At 34.4% G+C, this 16262-nt stretch overlaps 1 protein-coding gene across 3 annotated transcripts in view; it reads left to right on the forward strand.

Moving 5' to 3' along the window:
- The window catches only part of MARCHF7 (membrane associated ring-CH-type finger 7), a 50676-nt gene that overhangs the window by 20846 nt on the left and 13568 nt on the right, over positions 1-16262 (forward strand). For all 3 annotated transcript variants that reach the window (XM_023730437.1, XM_023730436.1, XM_004375413.2), the window contains 4 exons: positions 8613-8802; positions 9571-9738; positions 11495-12602; positions 15806-15975. In XM_023730437.1, coding sequence (XP_023586205.1) covers positions 8613-8802; positions 9571-9738; positions 11495-12602; positions 15806-15975 — 1636 coding nt within the window. The remainder of the gene's footprint in view (positions 1-8612; positions 8803-9570; positions 9739-11494; positions 12603-15805; positions 15976-16262) is intronic.

Genomic DNA, 16262 nt, shown 5'->3' on the forward strand with positions numbered 1-16262 from the left:
AAGTGCTTGTGACTTTGTATAAAATCATATTTTTCAAATTTATCAGTTTAAATATATAGTTGACTAAACCAATCACTGTGGAAGACTTCCGAAAGGACCAAAAACTGCTTCCTTTTCTCTCATTACACTCTTTCATCTGGCTTTTCTGTGCATATACACAAAGCAGTGATGGACTAATGTTTGCTGCTTAGTACTTTTCTTTGGGAATCTGACTTCTAAATATTTTGCTTTTAATAGTGGGTGATTATTAAATTAACAGGCTATCCTTTTGTGACGATAGATTGTAACAGTTTTTCGATGAATTTTGAGTTTTTATTGCTAGTAATGAGTGTACCCTGATTCTCCATCAGCTAATGATGCTAATTTTAATTAGCTCTATAGCTAATGTTTCTTAGGACCAATATCATGTTGGTTGGTTTTTGAAATGGTTTATCATGTCGTAACACAATGGTTTTACTATGAAATTGTGTAAGGTTCAGAGGGCTTGATTTGTAGGTTTAATACAATTTATGTTTTTTATGTTTCTAATTTAAATTCATTGCATTATTGGCCTAACAGCAAATTAAATAATAACATTATTTGAATTGCAAACATCTGATGTGTTAACTGAACCTAAAAGAATCTTTTCATGAAAATTAATATATATTTTTAATTTCTGTTTGATGAGTGTGTGTGCTAATATATCATGAGATTTATAAGAAAGTCTCATTTAAAAATATTCTTGTACAGGAATGAGCATTTTATAAACTATTCATAAAAAGACTGACGTAAAAATGTAATTTCTCTACAATTCCTCTGTCTGCTACCAACTTCTTAATTGACTTTCTATGAGCTATTTACTTGGTCTTCTTTTAAATATTGATTCATGTTGTTAGTTTTTTATTTTGTTGCTAGACAAGTGTATACTTGCCAGAGGTACGGAGTCATATACTATTGTGTATTTTGTAGGAATATTTATGACTTACACAGTGCACAACATTTTTTTTTTTCATTTATTTATAAAATTTCATCTACTGGTCTTTGTCTAATTTATCACATAGCTTATTTGTGAGGAACGTGAACTCACTTACTAGTTCTGTGAACCTAGGCCCATTACTTCACCTCTTTCCGTATCATCTGCCTCATAGAGTTAAATGAATATATTGAATCAGAATAGTGTCTCACACGTGTTAAGCACTATGTAAGTGTTAGCTGCTGCTGCATTTGTTTTTATTATCATTGTTATAGTATTATAATATTTTAGGTGCTGAATATCTCACACGTATTTAGAAAATATATTGACGTTTATTTAAAGATATCATTATTTTCAAACCATTTCTTTCAGCTTGTTCTTAGTGAAGTAGATTATTCCTAAAGTCTCATTTTTCACTGTGGTAGTTAAATAAATACTGCCATAAAAAATCATTTAAATAATATTTTAATGACTATGAAATGACTACACCGAAAAGGAGGTAGTAGTAACTCATCAGTGTTGAATTCATTCTGTTGGAAGTTTTTAATATAAATAGCAAAGTAAAATAAATTCAGAAGTTACTTTCAAATATCCAAAAACCAAACTAAATAGTTTTTTACAGTCTTATTGATTCATTATAAGGCTAACCAATTTTGTGAAATTTGGGGGTCACATTAATGCTTTTAAGTAGCTATAAATGGCTTTTTGTTTTTAAATATATTATAGAAGTAAGTTCCAGTCATAAATGAGCTATTCCTAGTCTGCTTTGCTTAATAGTTTTTATTTAGGAACTGAAATTCCTGTGTTCTTTAGCATATACTTTTCATTAATATTTGGGTCGCTTTGTTTCATACTGCTTAATTGGTGACATAATTAAATCTGCTCTATGAGTAGCCATAAAGAGAAGAAAGATACAGTTAGTAATGTTAACTCTGCCGTACTTTACGGTTCGTGGAACCCACTTTTCTGCCCTTGTTTTTGTCTTTCAGCTTATTGGTTCACAGATTAGAATACCTACATTCCCGTTTTTTTCTGTAAAATTACTGAAATAAGCTTTGATAACATTTTATAAATGTTGAATTTTAAAGCAGAGTAGTTAAAAACATGTGTTCTGATTCAGACTACCCAAGCTGAAATCCTGGTTCATCTAACAGCTGTGTAATATTGAGCAGTGTGTTTTATTTCTGTTTCCTCATCTGTAAAATGGTGTAACAGTACTTTCCTTGTACAGTTATTGTTATGATTGAGAGAAATAATACACGTAAAGCACCTAGAACAACCTGCTTAGCACATAGTAAGGGCTTAGCCCGTTGCTGTCGAGTTAATTTCAACTCATAGCAACGCTATAGGACAGAGAAGAACTGCCCCATAGTTCTACCCCAAAGATTACAAGGCTGTAATTTTTACAGAAGCAGACTGCCACATCTTTCTCCCACTGAGCAGCTGGTGGGTTTGAACCGCCAGCCTTTCAGTTAGCAGCTGAGTGCTTAACCACTACGCACCAGGGCTACTTAGTAAGGGTTTAGATGTTACCAATTATAAATAATTGCGGTGATTACTGTTGATAACTGTTCTTACCATTTCCTGACTTTATAATGAGTGAAGAAAGCTTTAAATATGGAGAGAACATTTGTTTTTAAAAATTGCTGAAGCTTTCTCATTCACAACTTGATGCACTGTAGAACATTTTTCACTTTTAATTTTACTTAAGTAGGGCATATATTTGTGTCAAGGATCTGAAATCTGGAAAAATTAAGTAATTTACCCCCAGTCACATGATCAGTATGTAATATACTTGAGCTTTAAGAATCCGAGACTTCTGGAGACCATTGTTTCTTTGGGGAAATGTAGATTCTAAGTTCCAAACAATTGATTTTGTAAATATCTTTTGGTTCTTGACCATTTGTAAGCTGGGACTGCATCTGTTGTTAATCTTTCTTATATTTTTGTTATTCATCTTTGAATTTTTGTTAAAATTTGAATGGTTGAAATTCTTATCTCTTTGGTGACAGTAAGTAAAATTTAGGTAAGTTTGAAAAGAAAATGTAATTCCTGTAATTCATATTGTTAAAGTTAAAATTTGAGAGTTTTCTGTGAATATGTGATTGTTCATATTATATTTGTATATTTTTCTGTAACTTAATTTCAGCGAGGGCCACAAACTGACCGATCCCCTCTTGGTAGGCCCTGGTCACCTCATTTGCATAGTAGGCTATAGTCACTTCATTTGCATAAGTATGTTGACCAATCCCTGCAAGCAGCCCAGGGCCAGACAAAAATTATCAAATCATCAAGTTGTTTATAGCTTACCCAGGAAATGTCAGTCAACTTGGACGAAAGTAACAAACCCTCTAGGGTAGAAAACTAGGACAGAGGTAACTTCTCAGGCCTTAGGGGAAAAATTAAGCTGTTTTTCTAAAGAACCAAGGCAAAAGGCCACAGAAAGGAACTCATTCCAGCACAGCTAGAAAGTTATTGTGGGTTTTTTTTTTTTTTTTTTTTTTTTTTGAAATAGCAGCTTTATTGAGATGGAAGCCAACTTTTATAATTAGTTTGGTTGTTTAAGGAATACAAATAGAATTTAGAGAATAAAGGTGAATTAACAACAACAAAAAAACTATTATTGCTAAATAGACATGTTCAGCAAGATTGCAGGATGCAAGATCAACATACAAATAGCAGTTGTATTTCTGTATGCTAGCAATGAATAATCTAAATAAGATTCAGAAAACTCCACTTACAGTATCAAGAAGAAAAAAATACTTAGGAATAAATTTAACAACAAAAATTGCAGGACTTGCACACTGAAAACTAGAAACATTGTTGAAAGAAATAAGATCTAAATTAAAATTGAGCCAAGGATTTGAATAAACATTTCCCAAAGAAGGTAGACAAATGGTCAAATAAGCACATGAAAAAATGCTTAATATCATCAGTCATTAGGGAAATGCAAATCAGAACTATAATGAGATACCACCTCATACCACTTGAATGGCTAAAATAAAAAAAATTAATGACAAGTGTTGGTAAGGATATGGAGAAATTGGAACCCTCATACATTGCTGATGGGATTGTAAAGTAGTGCAGCCACTTTGGAAGACTGTTAGACAGTTCCCCAAAAAGTTAAACATAGAGTTCCTATATTACCCATTAGTTACACTGCTACGTATATATATATCTAAGAGAATTGAAAACATATATCTACAGAAAATCTTGTACACAGATGTTCATAGTATTTTTCATAGCATTGTTCATAATAGTCAAAAAGTAAAAACAACCTAAATGTCTATCAGCTAATAAATGGATAAACAAAATGTGGTATATTCATGCAGTGAAATATTATGTAACCATAAAAAGTAAAATACTGATACATGTTGCAGAATAGATGAGCCTTTAAGACTTTAAGCTAAGTGAAAGAAGCTAGTTCCAAAAGACCACATACTGTGTAATTTCATTGAATGTCCAGAATAGGCAAATCCATAGAGAAATAAAGTAGATTAAAGGGGGAAAACGGAGAATGACTGATAAATGGGTACGGAGTTTCTTTTGGGGATAATGAAAATATTTTAAAATTAGACTGTGTGATGATGGCACAACTCTGAATATGCAGCCAGTTATCATTTGCAGTAGTTATGTTCTGTAAAGTAGCTGTGGAACGCTGAACTGGAGAACACTGAACTCTAGAGGAAATACAGGGTTAGGTTCCTGTGAGCATCCGGTCACATCATTTTTGTCAGCCGATCAGTATATAACATTGTTTTATGTGTGTTTATTTAAATTTATATGTATTGTTGATTCATTAACATTGAACTCAAGGAAAACAGCACTTTGACTCAAACCTGAGCAAAGCTTATTTAACGTATATTGTTCATAATAGCCAAATTTAACATGTATTTAATATACATGTATATTTAACATGTGTTTTTTCCTTTAGGCGCATCACAGTCTTCTTGTCTTATGAACACTAGACATCACTTCAGTAGTATGCTTGGGGGCCATCTTAAACAGAAAAATTACCAACAAAAACGCAAAGAAGGGCTTAAAATAGACCAACCACAAAAGGACGCTTGTTTACAGGATGAGAGCTGAAAAAAGAAAACAAAGTCACTTTGTTCGTCCTCAGCTTGGGAACATGCGTGTTGAACGGCTGAAAATTTTCGCCATTCTGTGCATTGTTGGGAAGCATAATTAAAAATGAAATCTGCCAACCCAAACAAACTCTCCACAAAAGTAGAAGAGGAAGAAAATGATTTTATTATTGAGTAAGCATTAAACCAGAATGTGATGAACACCGTAGACAATCCATTACAGAGATTGCAAAGACAGAAAGAAATTTTATTCTTTTATATAGCCAAGCAGATGCAACCCATTTCATCCATGTTGTCAAAATAAACGATAACTAGTCAAATTAGAGAAGTTGATGGTACCATTTGTCATACATAGTTCATCCTAAATTTAGCTGGTATTTGGGATAGCCACCTGTGTTTCCTATTTTCCTGTATCCAAAGAAAAAGGATATTGCTCATATCTTTACTGGTGGAGGTAGGATTACAACTGGGTGCCAAGCACCAGCTCAAATTAGGCTCCTATCCTCCCAGAAAACCTGGAGGTAGTGGTACTGTCTTCTTTGATTTATTACATTCGAAAGAGATGGCTTTTACATCCTTGAGGAAACATTCCTGGGTTGTAAAATTGGCAAGAGTCTTAACCTTTAAAAAGGTTGACATGCATCTCAAAGAGGCAGAGAAAGATTTTACAGTGAAAAGTTTTCTAAAGTAAATGCTCTAAGCAAAGGAAAGGAGGTGGGGGGGGGTTTTCCCTTTTTATTCAACAGGGAGAATTAAGCCTATCCTTTTTTTTCTTCTTCTAATTTGTATTTGCCCTCACAACATGTTTCTTAATGACCAGAAAATTGGACACGAATATTGATTTTGAGGTTACAAATACATTTCACAGAGTAGGCAAATCCATAAATAGGGAATCAAGGAATAATAAAGATTGTACTAAAAATCACTCAGTTGTATACTTTAAAAGGATGACTTGTATGTGACTGTAAATTATATTTCAATAAAACTTACAAAAACATGAACAAGGTTATAACTGGAAAAGATTTTGGAAAGGCAGCAATAAGCACAAGCAAATAAAAATAACCTACTTGTTTAAGTATCCATTATGGGCATGGCAGTGTGCTTTGAAGACAGAATCATTCCCTGATTTTATTTTCTTCTAATAGTTCTAGACAGTAGAAGAGAGAAAATAGTACAATTTGGGGATTCCATATTTACAAATTTGCCTACTTGCTAAAATCTATTTGTAACTTGAAAGTCAATATTCATGGCACTTTGAAGATCGTTCAGAGATACGTGCAGGGCAGCAAAATATTTTGAGTCTCCCAACAAGCATGTTACCAGCTGACGTTGAGCAAGAAGACTTTCTGCCTTTTTTTCAGCTCTTATTCTATACACAAGTGTCCTTTTCGCGGTCTGTTTAGTGCCATGTTTTATGCATGTTTGTGCTTTTTGTTGGTGATTTTGCTGTTTAAAATGACCTCCAAGTATAATGTTGAAGTGCTGTTCTTAAGCACAAGAAAACTGTGATAACCCTTTATGGCAAAAATGTGATTTCATTCAGACATGAGTTAAATAGTGCTGTTTTCCATGAGTTTGTAGTTAATGTATCAATAATATGGTACATCAAGAAGCAGCAGGAGCTCTGAAGAAATTTACCAATCTGTTCATGAGGCTGGAGCTCTGGTGGCACAGTGGTTAAGAGCTATGGCTGCTACGCAAAAGGTTGGCAGTTAAAATCCACCAGCCACTCCTTGGAAACCCTATGGGGCAGTTCTACTCTGTTGTATGTGGTTGCTGTGAGTTGGAATTGCCTCGATGACAGTGAGTTTTTTGGTTTTACTCATGAGGCTGCTCCAGAAACTGCTAAAGTAACATCTATAGTGTATGATGAAGATACGGGAAAGATGGAAAAGTGGCTAAACTTGCGGATTCATGTGAAGACAACCAATTTAAAAAGATGTAGTGGATAGTATTGTGAGGCTGAGAGTTAAATTTACGGTCGCATTGCCCATGGTGAGGAAAATGTTAAACCCTTCTTGACTAGTGCTGGGTTGTTAGTACGTTTCAAAAGGCAGTCCTGATGTGAAAAAAATTAAACTTGCAGCAAGGCAGATTTTGCAGATCAGGAGGCTGTGGAAGAATTCTTTAAATGCTAAGCATTATACAGGAAAAGGGTTATATAGAAGAGCAAGTTTTCAACCTTTTACCAACCTCTCCCTTGGTTTTCATGCCAAGGTCGAGAGGTTTAACCACACCCACTGCACTGTCCCATCCCACATCCTGCAGCTCCATCAAAAGTAAGAGTTAATGTTTTTGTAAAACGCTAAGTGATTAATCTTTGTTTTCTGGTTTCTTCCAGGACTTTATTTGCATTACTGTACTATATAGAAATGTTGTGACCAGAAGCTCACAGGAGCCTAAGCCTATATTTCCCCTAGGAGCATTGGATCAATATTTGCTAGTTCAGTATTCACAGCAGTTGTATAGTATATAATTACTGTGAACAACGAGAATTGACTTTATATTGTTAAATGAATTCAATATTTTTTCTAAAAAAAATCCAGAGAAGTAAAAACTGATTGCTTCAGAATGAAGTTATTCAAACAATGACAGAGTTGGGTTGGTAGAAAGCAGGAAAACGTTTGATTCTGAACTGAAACCAGCAGAAAAACTGGTCAGTTATTGAATGAACTGCTTAATCAGTTAAATAATTAGAGAGAAGTAAAATAGTGTAAACATTGTGAATGACTTTAGTGTAAGAGTGTTTTTTTGGTGTATATCTGTATGTTTAAAGGGAAAATTATGAGCAGAGAGTTTTTAAACTGTTGTTTTGTTTCTTGGTTCACTAATGAAGAAATTCCAAATGTTAGGAGTTTTTTTTTTAACATACCTTTATAGTGTTGTGTGACTTTATTCCTGAGAGTGGGCGTCAGAATGATGATAAATTGTTTTTCTTATTACTTGTTAAGTTTCATTTTCATAATAGGGTTTTCACAATCAGTTTGTATGTTAATGCCTTTCTTGGTGTTCTTTCTACCTCTTAAAATAGGAAACAGTTCCTCTTGAGGTTGAAATATTAAACCGGGAAAGCAAAATGATTATAAAGTTTTTGTACTTCAGTGTTTCATAATCAAGTGTTTGTATACAGTTGCAACAACAGCCAGTTGCTGAGTTGATTTGATTCATGGCGACCCTATGTGTTTCACAGTAGATCTGCACTCCATAGGGTTTTCATTAGCTGTGGTCTTTCAGAAGTACATTGCTTAGATCTTTCTTCTGAGATAACCTCTGGGTGGATTAGAACCACCAACCTTTCATTTAGTAGCCAGATATTTAACTGTTGTACCACCCGGGGATTCCACATACTAAGGGACGTAGTCTAAACCAGATTGATAGCCCAGCCAAGTACAATTATAGAAATATACATAAAGGGACAAGTAGGTAAAAGCAAAGTAAGATTAGGCGAAAAACCTACCTGGTAGAAAAACTGGTGCTTCGGAGAAGTGAATGGTCCTTGGAAAATTACTAGAGCATTGTAGGTTAAATTTAATATTGAATGTTAGCATTTTGTTCTTTTTTTTAACTTACAGTCTACATCAGCATCTGCATCGCCGTTTCATTCTACATGGTATAGTGAATCTGAGATAACTCAGGGAGCACGCTCAAGATCCCAAAACCAGCAACAGGATCATGATTCAAAAAGACCTAAGCTTTCTTGTACAAACTGTACATCTACCTCAGCTGGGAGAAATGTTGGAAATGGTTTGAATGCAGTATCAGGTAAGAGACAATATACATGTAATTGTAAGAGACAATATGTATGAGGTTTGGGCTAGAGCCCTTTTCTCAAGAAGGAGCATCATTCTTAGGTTTGGGATAACAAGTAGAGTACATATAAGATAGTGGATGAGAAATATAGTGGAATATCTTTAAGTTAGTGCTAGAACTGAAATTAACTTAGCAATTTAGTTTTTGTTGTAAATTTGGTACAGATGCCCTCAAGCAGGATATTAGCAGATTTTAATTAATTAGAATAGCTTATGTGTGTGGTAATCAAAATGTTGAAAAAGCCATGTATTCTACTGGTTATTATAAGAAATAATATTTTTAATTTTTACTAGAAAAGCCAGATCTAATATATGTTTAAAAAAAACATTTCCTGGACATGTCTTTTATGAATGGTCAGTATTGTGGTATATTGATATTTATTTTCAGAAAATTTGGACACTCTTCATTAATCTGTAATCATTTCACATCATATTTACATTGTATGGTCAGATGTTACGGTGCATGACTAAGAGTGACATGGAAGAAGATTTTAGTGTTATGCAGAGAAGAACGTTTTTAAGTAGGAAATAATTGTATATGATTAGTTCATTAGTAAATAATTTTATGTTTTACTGAATTTCACTCCTGATTGCAACCATTTACTCTATGGGAATTTCCATAATAAATAATAATAGCCTTCCTCTATTATTATTGGAGATTTGTTGTCATCAGAAACCTTGAACACTTTCTCTGAATTAAAACTTCTTCAATTATTTTAAGATTCTTCTTGGAGACATAGTCAAGTTCCCAGATCTTCATCAGTGGTACTTGGATCATTCGGAACTGACTTAATAAGAGAGAGGAGAGATTTAGAGAGGAGAGCTGATTCCTCCATTAGTAATCTTATGGATTATAGTCGCAGAAGTGGTGATTTCACAACTTCATCGTGTATGTATGAACTATATTTTTATCTATTGCTTATCTGATTTTACATTATCTTGTGTATATGTGTTATTAAGTTAACAATGCAAAAAAATAAATGAAGTGAATCTTATTTCCTTACAAAGGTTTCAGAATAGCTTCTTAATATGTCTCCTAGTACTTTGTTGTTTTGTTTTAAAAAATAACCAATTTAAAATTAAATAGATATACATGAGTATCCAGACTCTGTCTACCTTTAAAATTTTTTCATGCATTTTTCCTTTTAAGAATGTGTATTTTATAAAGTATACTAAATCTTGAATACTTACATATAATTTGCTTTATGTAATCTTATAACTGTTACTGTGAAGTAATAACAAATAACTAAAGATTGAATTCATCGTTTTAAGGCGTAAATGTTAGAATTACCTTAGTATAACATGAATGTGCCTTTATTTTCATCGAATTGAAATAAAGACCCATGCTATTTATGTCAGTGTCTGTAGGCTTAAGCTTTTCAAAAATTAATAACATGCAATAATCGTACTACGTAGCTAAAGAAAAAATGTTAATTGAAGTTTACAAAAATAGCAGGCAGAAGTAGAGTTTGATTTGGGTGAAAGGAAATACGTTTGTTTTTAAAGACTTGAGTTATTTTAGATAGTCTAATTAGGGGAAGACTTTGTTTTATCTAACACAAGTGAGAACATCTTTTTTATTTGCTTAGGTTTGAATGGAGGAACTTGAGTGGACAGAATCAGTAGCATGTACGTTTTCAGTGTGAAGGTACAGGATAGAATCAACTTAGTTCATAAAAATTTGTCCTTTCATGAGACTCTGTGTATTAGCATAGCAGCAGTCTAGGTTTTACCCTCTGTATATTGATGAGTATTCTTTACAAAGAATGCTGTAGTGTTTCCCATCACATGTGAAGATTAGAACCATTAGTGGTGTACTTTAAAAAATGCAGATGCCCGACCCTCATTCTGATAAAAAGTTCCTGGCCAGTATTAAAAAGTAAAGATGTATCTGATGAGTAACTAGGGATAAGAACCACTGCTGTTAACAGGAAAGAAAAGATAAAAGATTTGAGAAATTTTTAGCTCTTAGCAAGCTTTGTCATAAAATTACAAGGGTAGTAAGAATATTTAAATGAAATATCTTTTATACTTATTACACAGAGTAAGAAAAATCTGTAAAACACTGTTTCCCTAGGGTGGATTTCCTTTTATTCATTATAAGAGGCATTTACATTGTATTATTTGACCCATTTTACATTTCTTATCAATTTAGATACTCTTCTACCATGTAAATTTCTGATTAATAAATTCAACTCTTTTACCTTTATCAAGTTGCTATATTGATGTTAAGTATTTGTAAGTCCACTCATAAACTATGATAAATTTCTTTCTTTAAAATTTCTGATACTGACTTTGGAGCCCTGGTGCCATAGTGATTAAGAGCCTGGATGCTTCCCAAAAGACGGGACAGTTCTACTCCGTCCTGTAGGGTCGCTGTAAGTCAGAATCGATTCTGTGGCAACAGATTTGGTTTTAATTATTGACTTTACACGAGCAGTGCTGAATGTTAACAATAGGAATAGAAAAAGAAATGTATTTTTTTTTGTTTTTCTATAACAATAGTTGAGCTGTGTAATTATAATATGGCAGTATTGAGTTTGAGTCCAGTGTTTCATTTTGGCAGTAATTAGTAATAAATGTAAGTATTGTAATACTCAGATTATTTCATGTAATTAGTTATCTTTCCTTCCTTTCAAAAATAGATGTTCAAGACAGAGTTCCTTCTTCATATTCACAGGGAGCAAGACCAAAAGAGAACTCACTGAGCACTTTACAATTGAATACGTCATCCACAAACCACCAATTGCCTTCTGAACATCAGTCCATACCATGTCCTAGGGACTCCAGCAGAAATTCTTTAAGATCAAACTTTTCTCAAAGAGAGTTGGAATCTCCCCAAAGCAGTACACAGCCTGGATTTTCTTATATTTCAAATAGAGATGATACCGCAACCATAAGCAATTCAGAAAGGGTTGCTTCATCTCAAAGATCATTTCAAGAATCTTCTGACAATGAAGGAAGGCGTACAACCAGAAGATTGCTGTCACGTATAGCTTCTAGTATGTCATCTACTTTTTTTTCAAGAAGATCTAGTCAGGATTCCTTGAATACGAGATCGTTAAGTTCTGAGAGTTCTTACATTTCTCCTGGAGTCTTGGCGCCTTCACAGTCTCGTAGTAATGCAACGTCAGCTTGTGAAGTTCCAGATAATAGGGCATCTGAAACGTCTCAGGGATTTCGATTTCTTAGGCGAAGATGGGGTTTGTCATCTCTTGGTCAAAATCATAACTCTGAGCCAGATTCAGAAAATTTTAACCAAGAATCTGAAGCTAGAAATACAGGACCGTGGTTATCTTCCTCGCTTAGAAATAGATGCACACCTTTGTTTTCTAGAAGGAGGCGAGAAGGAAGAGATGAATCTTCAAGGATATCAGCCTCTGATATACCATCTAGATCTCATCATATTTTTAGAAGAGAAGTTAATGAAGTGGTTCACCTTGAAGCACAGAATGATTCCCTTGGGGCTGCTGCCAACAGACCACAAGCGTCTGCAGCATCGAGCAGTGCTGCCACAGGTGGCTCTACATCAGATTCAGCTCATGGTGGAATAAATACAGGAATAACTGGAATTCTTCCTGGATCTTTATTCCGATTTGCAGTCCCCCCAGCACTTGGAAGTCATTTGACTGACAATGTCATGATCACTGTAGATATTATCCCGTCAGGTTGGAATTCATCTGATGGAAAAAGTGATAAAACTAAAAGCGCACCTTCAAGAGATCCAGAAAGACTGCAGAAAATAAAAGAGAGGTAAATTTGAATACCTGTCTTAAGCCCATAAAGCAAGAGCAGATTGGAGAAAGAACGCTGTTTCTAAAATGCCTTCTCATAACATTGATATCTAAAAATTCTTCCCTTAAAATTTACATCCAGTAAGATGTTAGGTTCTCTCTCTTAGGTAAATGGATGGAAATTAAGTGAGTTAGGCATTGAGGTGTAGTGGATGGCATCAAGAAATAATCTAAAGGTGGTTTTCATCCAGTTTGGGCTGCATATATACACAAAAACAAAAGTCTTAATCTCTTGCCCTATTCCTTGAGAGATTATTGCTAAATGGCATTGGTTGGAGGACCCGGATGGCCTTGGATAGTTAAGACGATCTGTCTTACACTTTACTGAGATGATTTATCTACAAAAGTAAATCTATATTTCCCACCCAAAATCTTTTTTGGAATTGATTGAAATCAGATGTAGAAATTAATTATTTTTTATTGTGCTTATGGTAAAAGTTTACAGTGCAAATAAGTTTCTCTTTAAAAAATTTACACACAAACTGTTTTGTGACATTGGTTGCAATGCCTGCAATGTGTCAGCACTCTCTCCGTTTCCACTCCAGGCTCCCTGTGTCCGTTTGTCCAGTTCTGTCCCTTCCTGCCTCATCATTGCTTTTAGCAGGTGTTGCTCATTTGGTCTCGTATATTTGATTAAACTAAGGAGCATGTTCTTCACGTATGTGATTGTTTTATAGGCCTGTCTAATCTTTGGCTGAGAGGTGAACTTCAGGAGTGGCTTCAGTTCTGAGTTAGCAGGGTATATTTTGATTTTGATGTCCAAGTGCATACTGAATATTCTTTATATAGTAGTATTTGACTGACAGAATTAACAGTTTAAATTGAGGGCTTACAACCTTTGTATGTAAAATGGCAATCCTTTGTAGAATTGAAAATTCCAAAGACCACTGGTAAGAATGAAAAAATGAAAGACCAAAGGTTTTAGTCCCAACTTGACCATTAATTTTGTCATCTTATAAGGCCTTGTTACTTAGTTTTTCCATCTATTAAAATAGTTTTCATCTTAAAATGAGATTGGATAGTACAATTGAAATACAGGAAGGAAAGGCTTATATAAAGCTAAGGTTGTGGTATTTTTTTGTTCTTTCTTTTTCATAAGGCCTCATGTAACAGAGTTGTTTGGAAGCATTGTTGTTACTGCCATTCAAGAAGTCTTTGCTTTAATAAGAAATGCATTCAGATCCAGCTCTGGTGATAAAGGGAGCTTTACATGCTTTCTGAGATGTTAGACATTGGCCTGCTGTACTCTGATTGTTCCTTATGTAGGACAAGTTGTACCATTTGACTGTTCTCTTCCTGCTTTTAAAACTTGTGGATTTTCTTCCTTGGAGAAAGAGATGTACTCTACTTTGGTAGTGTTAGCTTTAGCACCAGCTGATTATGGCAACTTCCTCTGGTTGCAAGCATGTCTCCTGAGGAGTATAGTAACTATTAGATGTCTTGCCCTCAAGGTTAGGCTAATTTGAATGCAGTAGTGTAAATAGAAGGCAAAGCATTGGTTTAGTGATCTCCAGAGAGAAACAAATCAAGCCAGCACTACCTTGTCTGGTAAGGTCCCTCCCTAGATGGAACAAATGATTTGCTCTCAACTGCTAACCTAAACGCTTGCAGTTCAAACCCATCCAGAAGTGCTGTGGAAGAAAGGCCTGGTAATCTGCTTCTGTAAAGATTACAACCAAGAAAACACTAAGGGGCAGTTCTACTCTGTAACACATAGGGTTGCCATGAGTCAGAATCAGCTCCACAGCAACAGGTTTTTTTGTTGGTTTTTATTACCCCGTCTGGTTTAAAAAGCAGCATTTTATGGTTGTTATTATGTGCAAGTGTTAGTGTGCTTATGTCTCATACATTAGGCATTTAAGACACTGCAGTTAATGAGAGTGTAAAAAAAATCAAATTTCTTAAGTAAAAAATCGAGATTGTAAAGGGAAGAAAGTTAAATTTAAGGACAAAACACAAATACCATGTTTTCAAGCTTGCAAAATACTTACGCTTGAGGCCATGTCTCTGATTACACCTGGGCATGAAAGTCACCTAACAGTTGTGTACACAGAGGAATAAATGTACAAGTCTGTTTCTAAATTCATTTAGGAACCCATGTAATCCTACTTGTATTTCAATAACAGTTTGGCATTCAGTATCATTAATTTACTGAGTACTTGTTTCATGCCAGCAATGAAGTAAGGCAATAGGGATTTTAGAGAAAAAGTATTATATGACTATCATTTTGTACTTAAATTAAGCAGTGTATGTTGGCCTGTTAAATAGGGACCATAGGTCAATGGAAAGTGGTTCATCCTTTAAAAGCCTACCCTTTTAAAAAAAAAAAAAAAATCAAGATTAATAGATTGCTGGGGGCAGGGAGAATGGAAAACTTAAAAAAAAGCTAGTTTTTTGTTTTTTACTGTGATGTAAATCAAAAAGCTCATCATTGTAAACATGGGGAGTTAGAATTCTGATAACATAAATGAAAAATCACAAATCAGTAGCTGTTTGATTAATTGGAATTGGCTTAAATTTTTTTTGTGGGGGGTGGAGGGGCAGAAGTGGTAAGTATATAAATACATTATTCTTACACTTTTGGACCTGAAGTAGTCTGGCATACTGAAGAAATTAAAATCTCTTAGGCATACTTGTAAAGTGAGGGATGTGAAGAATCTGAAACTTAATCTAGTGTATCAAGGCCAAAATTACTTAAATCATTTGAAGATAAATAAAAGGAGTCCTGGTGGAGCATAGGTTAAGCGCTTGGCTGCTAACTGAAAGGTTGGCGGTTCAAACCCACAAGCTGCTCCGTGGGAGAAAGATGTGGCAGTCTGCTTCTGTGAAGGTTTACAGCCTTAGAAACCCTATGGGGTAGTCCTGCTGTATCCTATAGCGTTACTATGAGTAGGAATTTATTCGATAGCAGTGGGTTTGGTGTTTTGGGGGAGGGGGGGCTTAAAATATTTCTTGTAATTTTCATCCTTAATGAAATGTTTTTCGAGGTGATTGTTGCTACTGTTGTTTATGACTGTTGCTGTTTGTTTTCTTTTCCACCTAGCGAGAATGTGAGTTGAAATAATAATAAAAGATATTGTTTGGGATTGTGTATGACTGGAAACGATCAACCAGGATGAGTTATGATAGCTTTGTTTGGGAAATGTGCCTTCTTTTTTCCAGCCTCCTTCTAGAAGACTCTGAAGAAGAAGAAGGTGACTTATGTAGAATTTGTCAGATGGCAGCTGCATCATCATCTAACTTGCTGATAGAGCCATGCAAATGCACAGGAAGTTTGCAGTATGTCCACCAAGAGTGTATGAAAAAGTGGTTACAGGCCAAAATTAACTCTGGTAAGATTTACCTGTTTTCTTTTCATAACTTTTCCAAGAGATGAATGTGTGCGTTTTAGTTAGTAATTTTGTGATTGTTTTTTGATTGCTGAATTTAGACTTGTCCTAATCATTTTTTAAATCTCAGCAAATGTTGTATTATAAATATAATTTATAGCAATGTTTCTTAATATTTCATTTAACCAACAAGTTCTTCTTCATACATGTATAATACAATTATAATTTGTGATTGTTGGAGCCCTGGTGACACTGGTAAAGAGCTTGGCTGTTAACCAAAAGGCTGGCAG

This window comes from Trichechus manatus, unplaced genomic scaffold (assembly GCF_000243295.1).
Source record: "Trichechus manatus latirostris isolate Lorelei unplaced genomic scaffold, TriManLat1.0 scaffold00036, whole genome shotgun sequence".
In the NCBI taxonomy this organism is placed as follows: domain Eukaryota; kingdom Metazoa; phylum Chordata; class Mammalia; order Sirenia; family Trichechidae; genus Trichechus; species Trichechus manatus.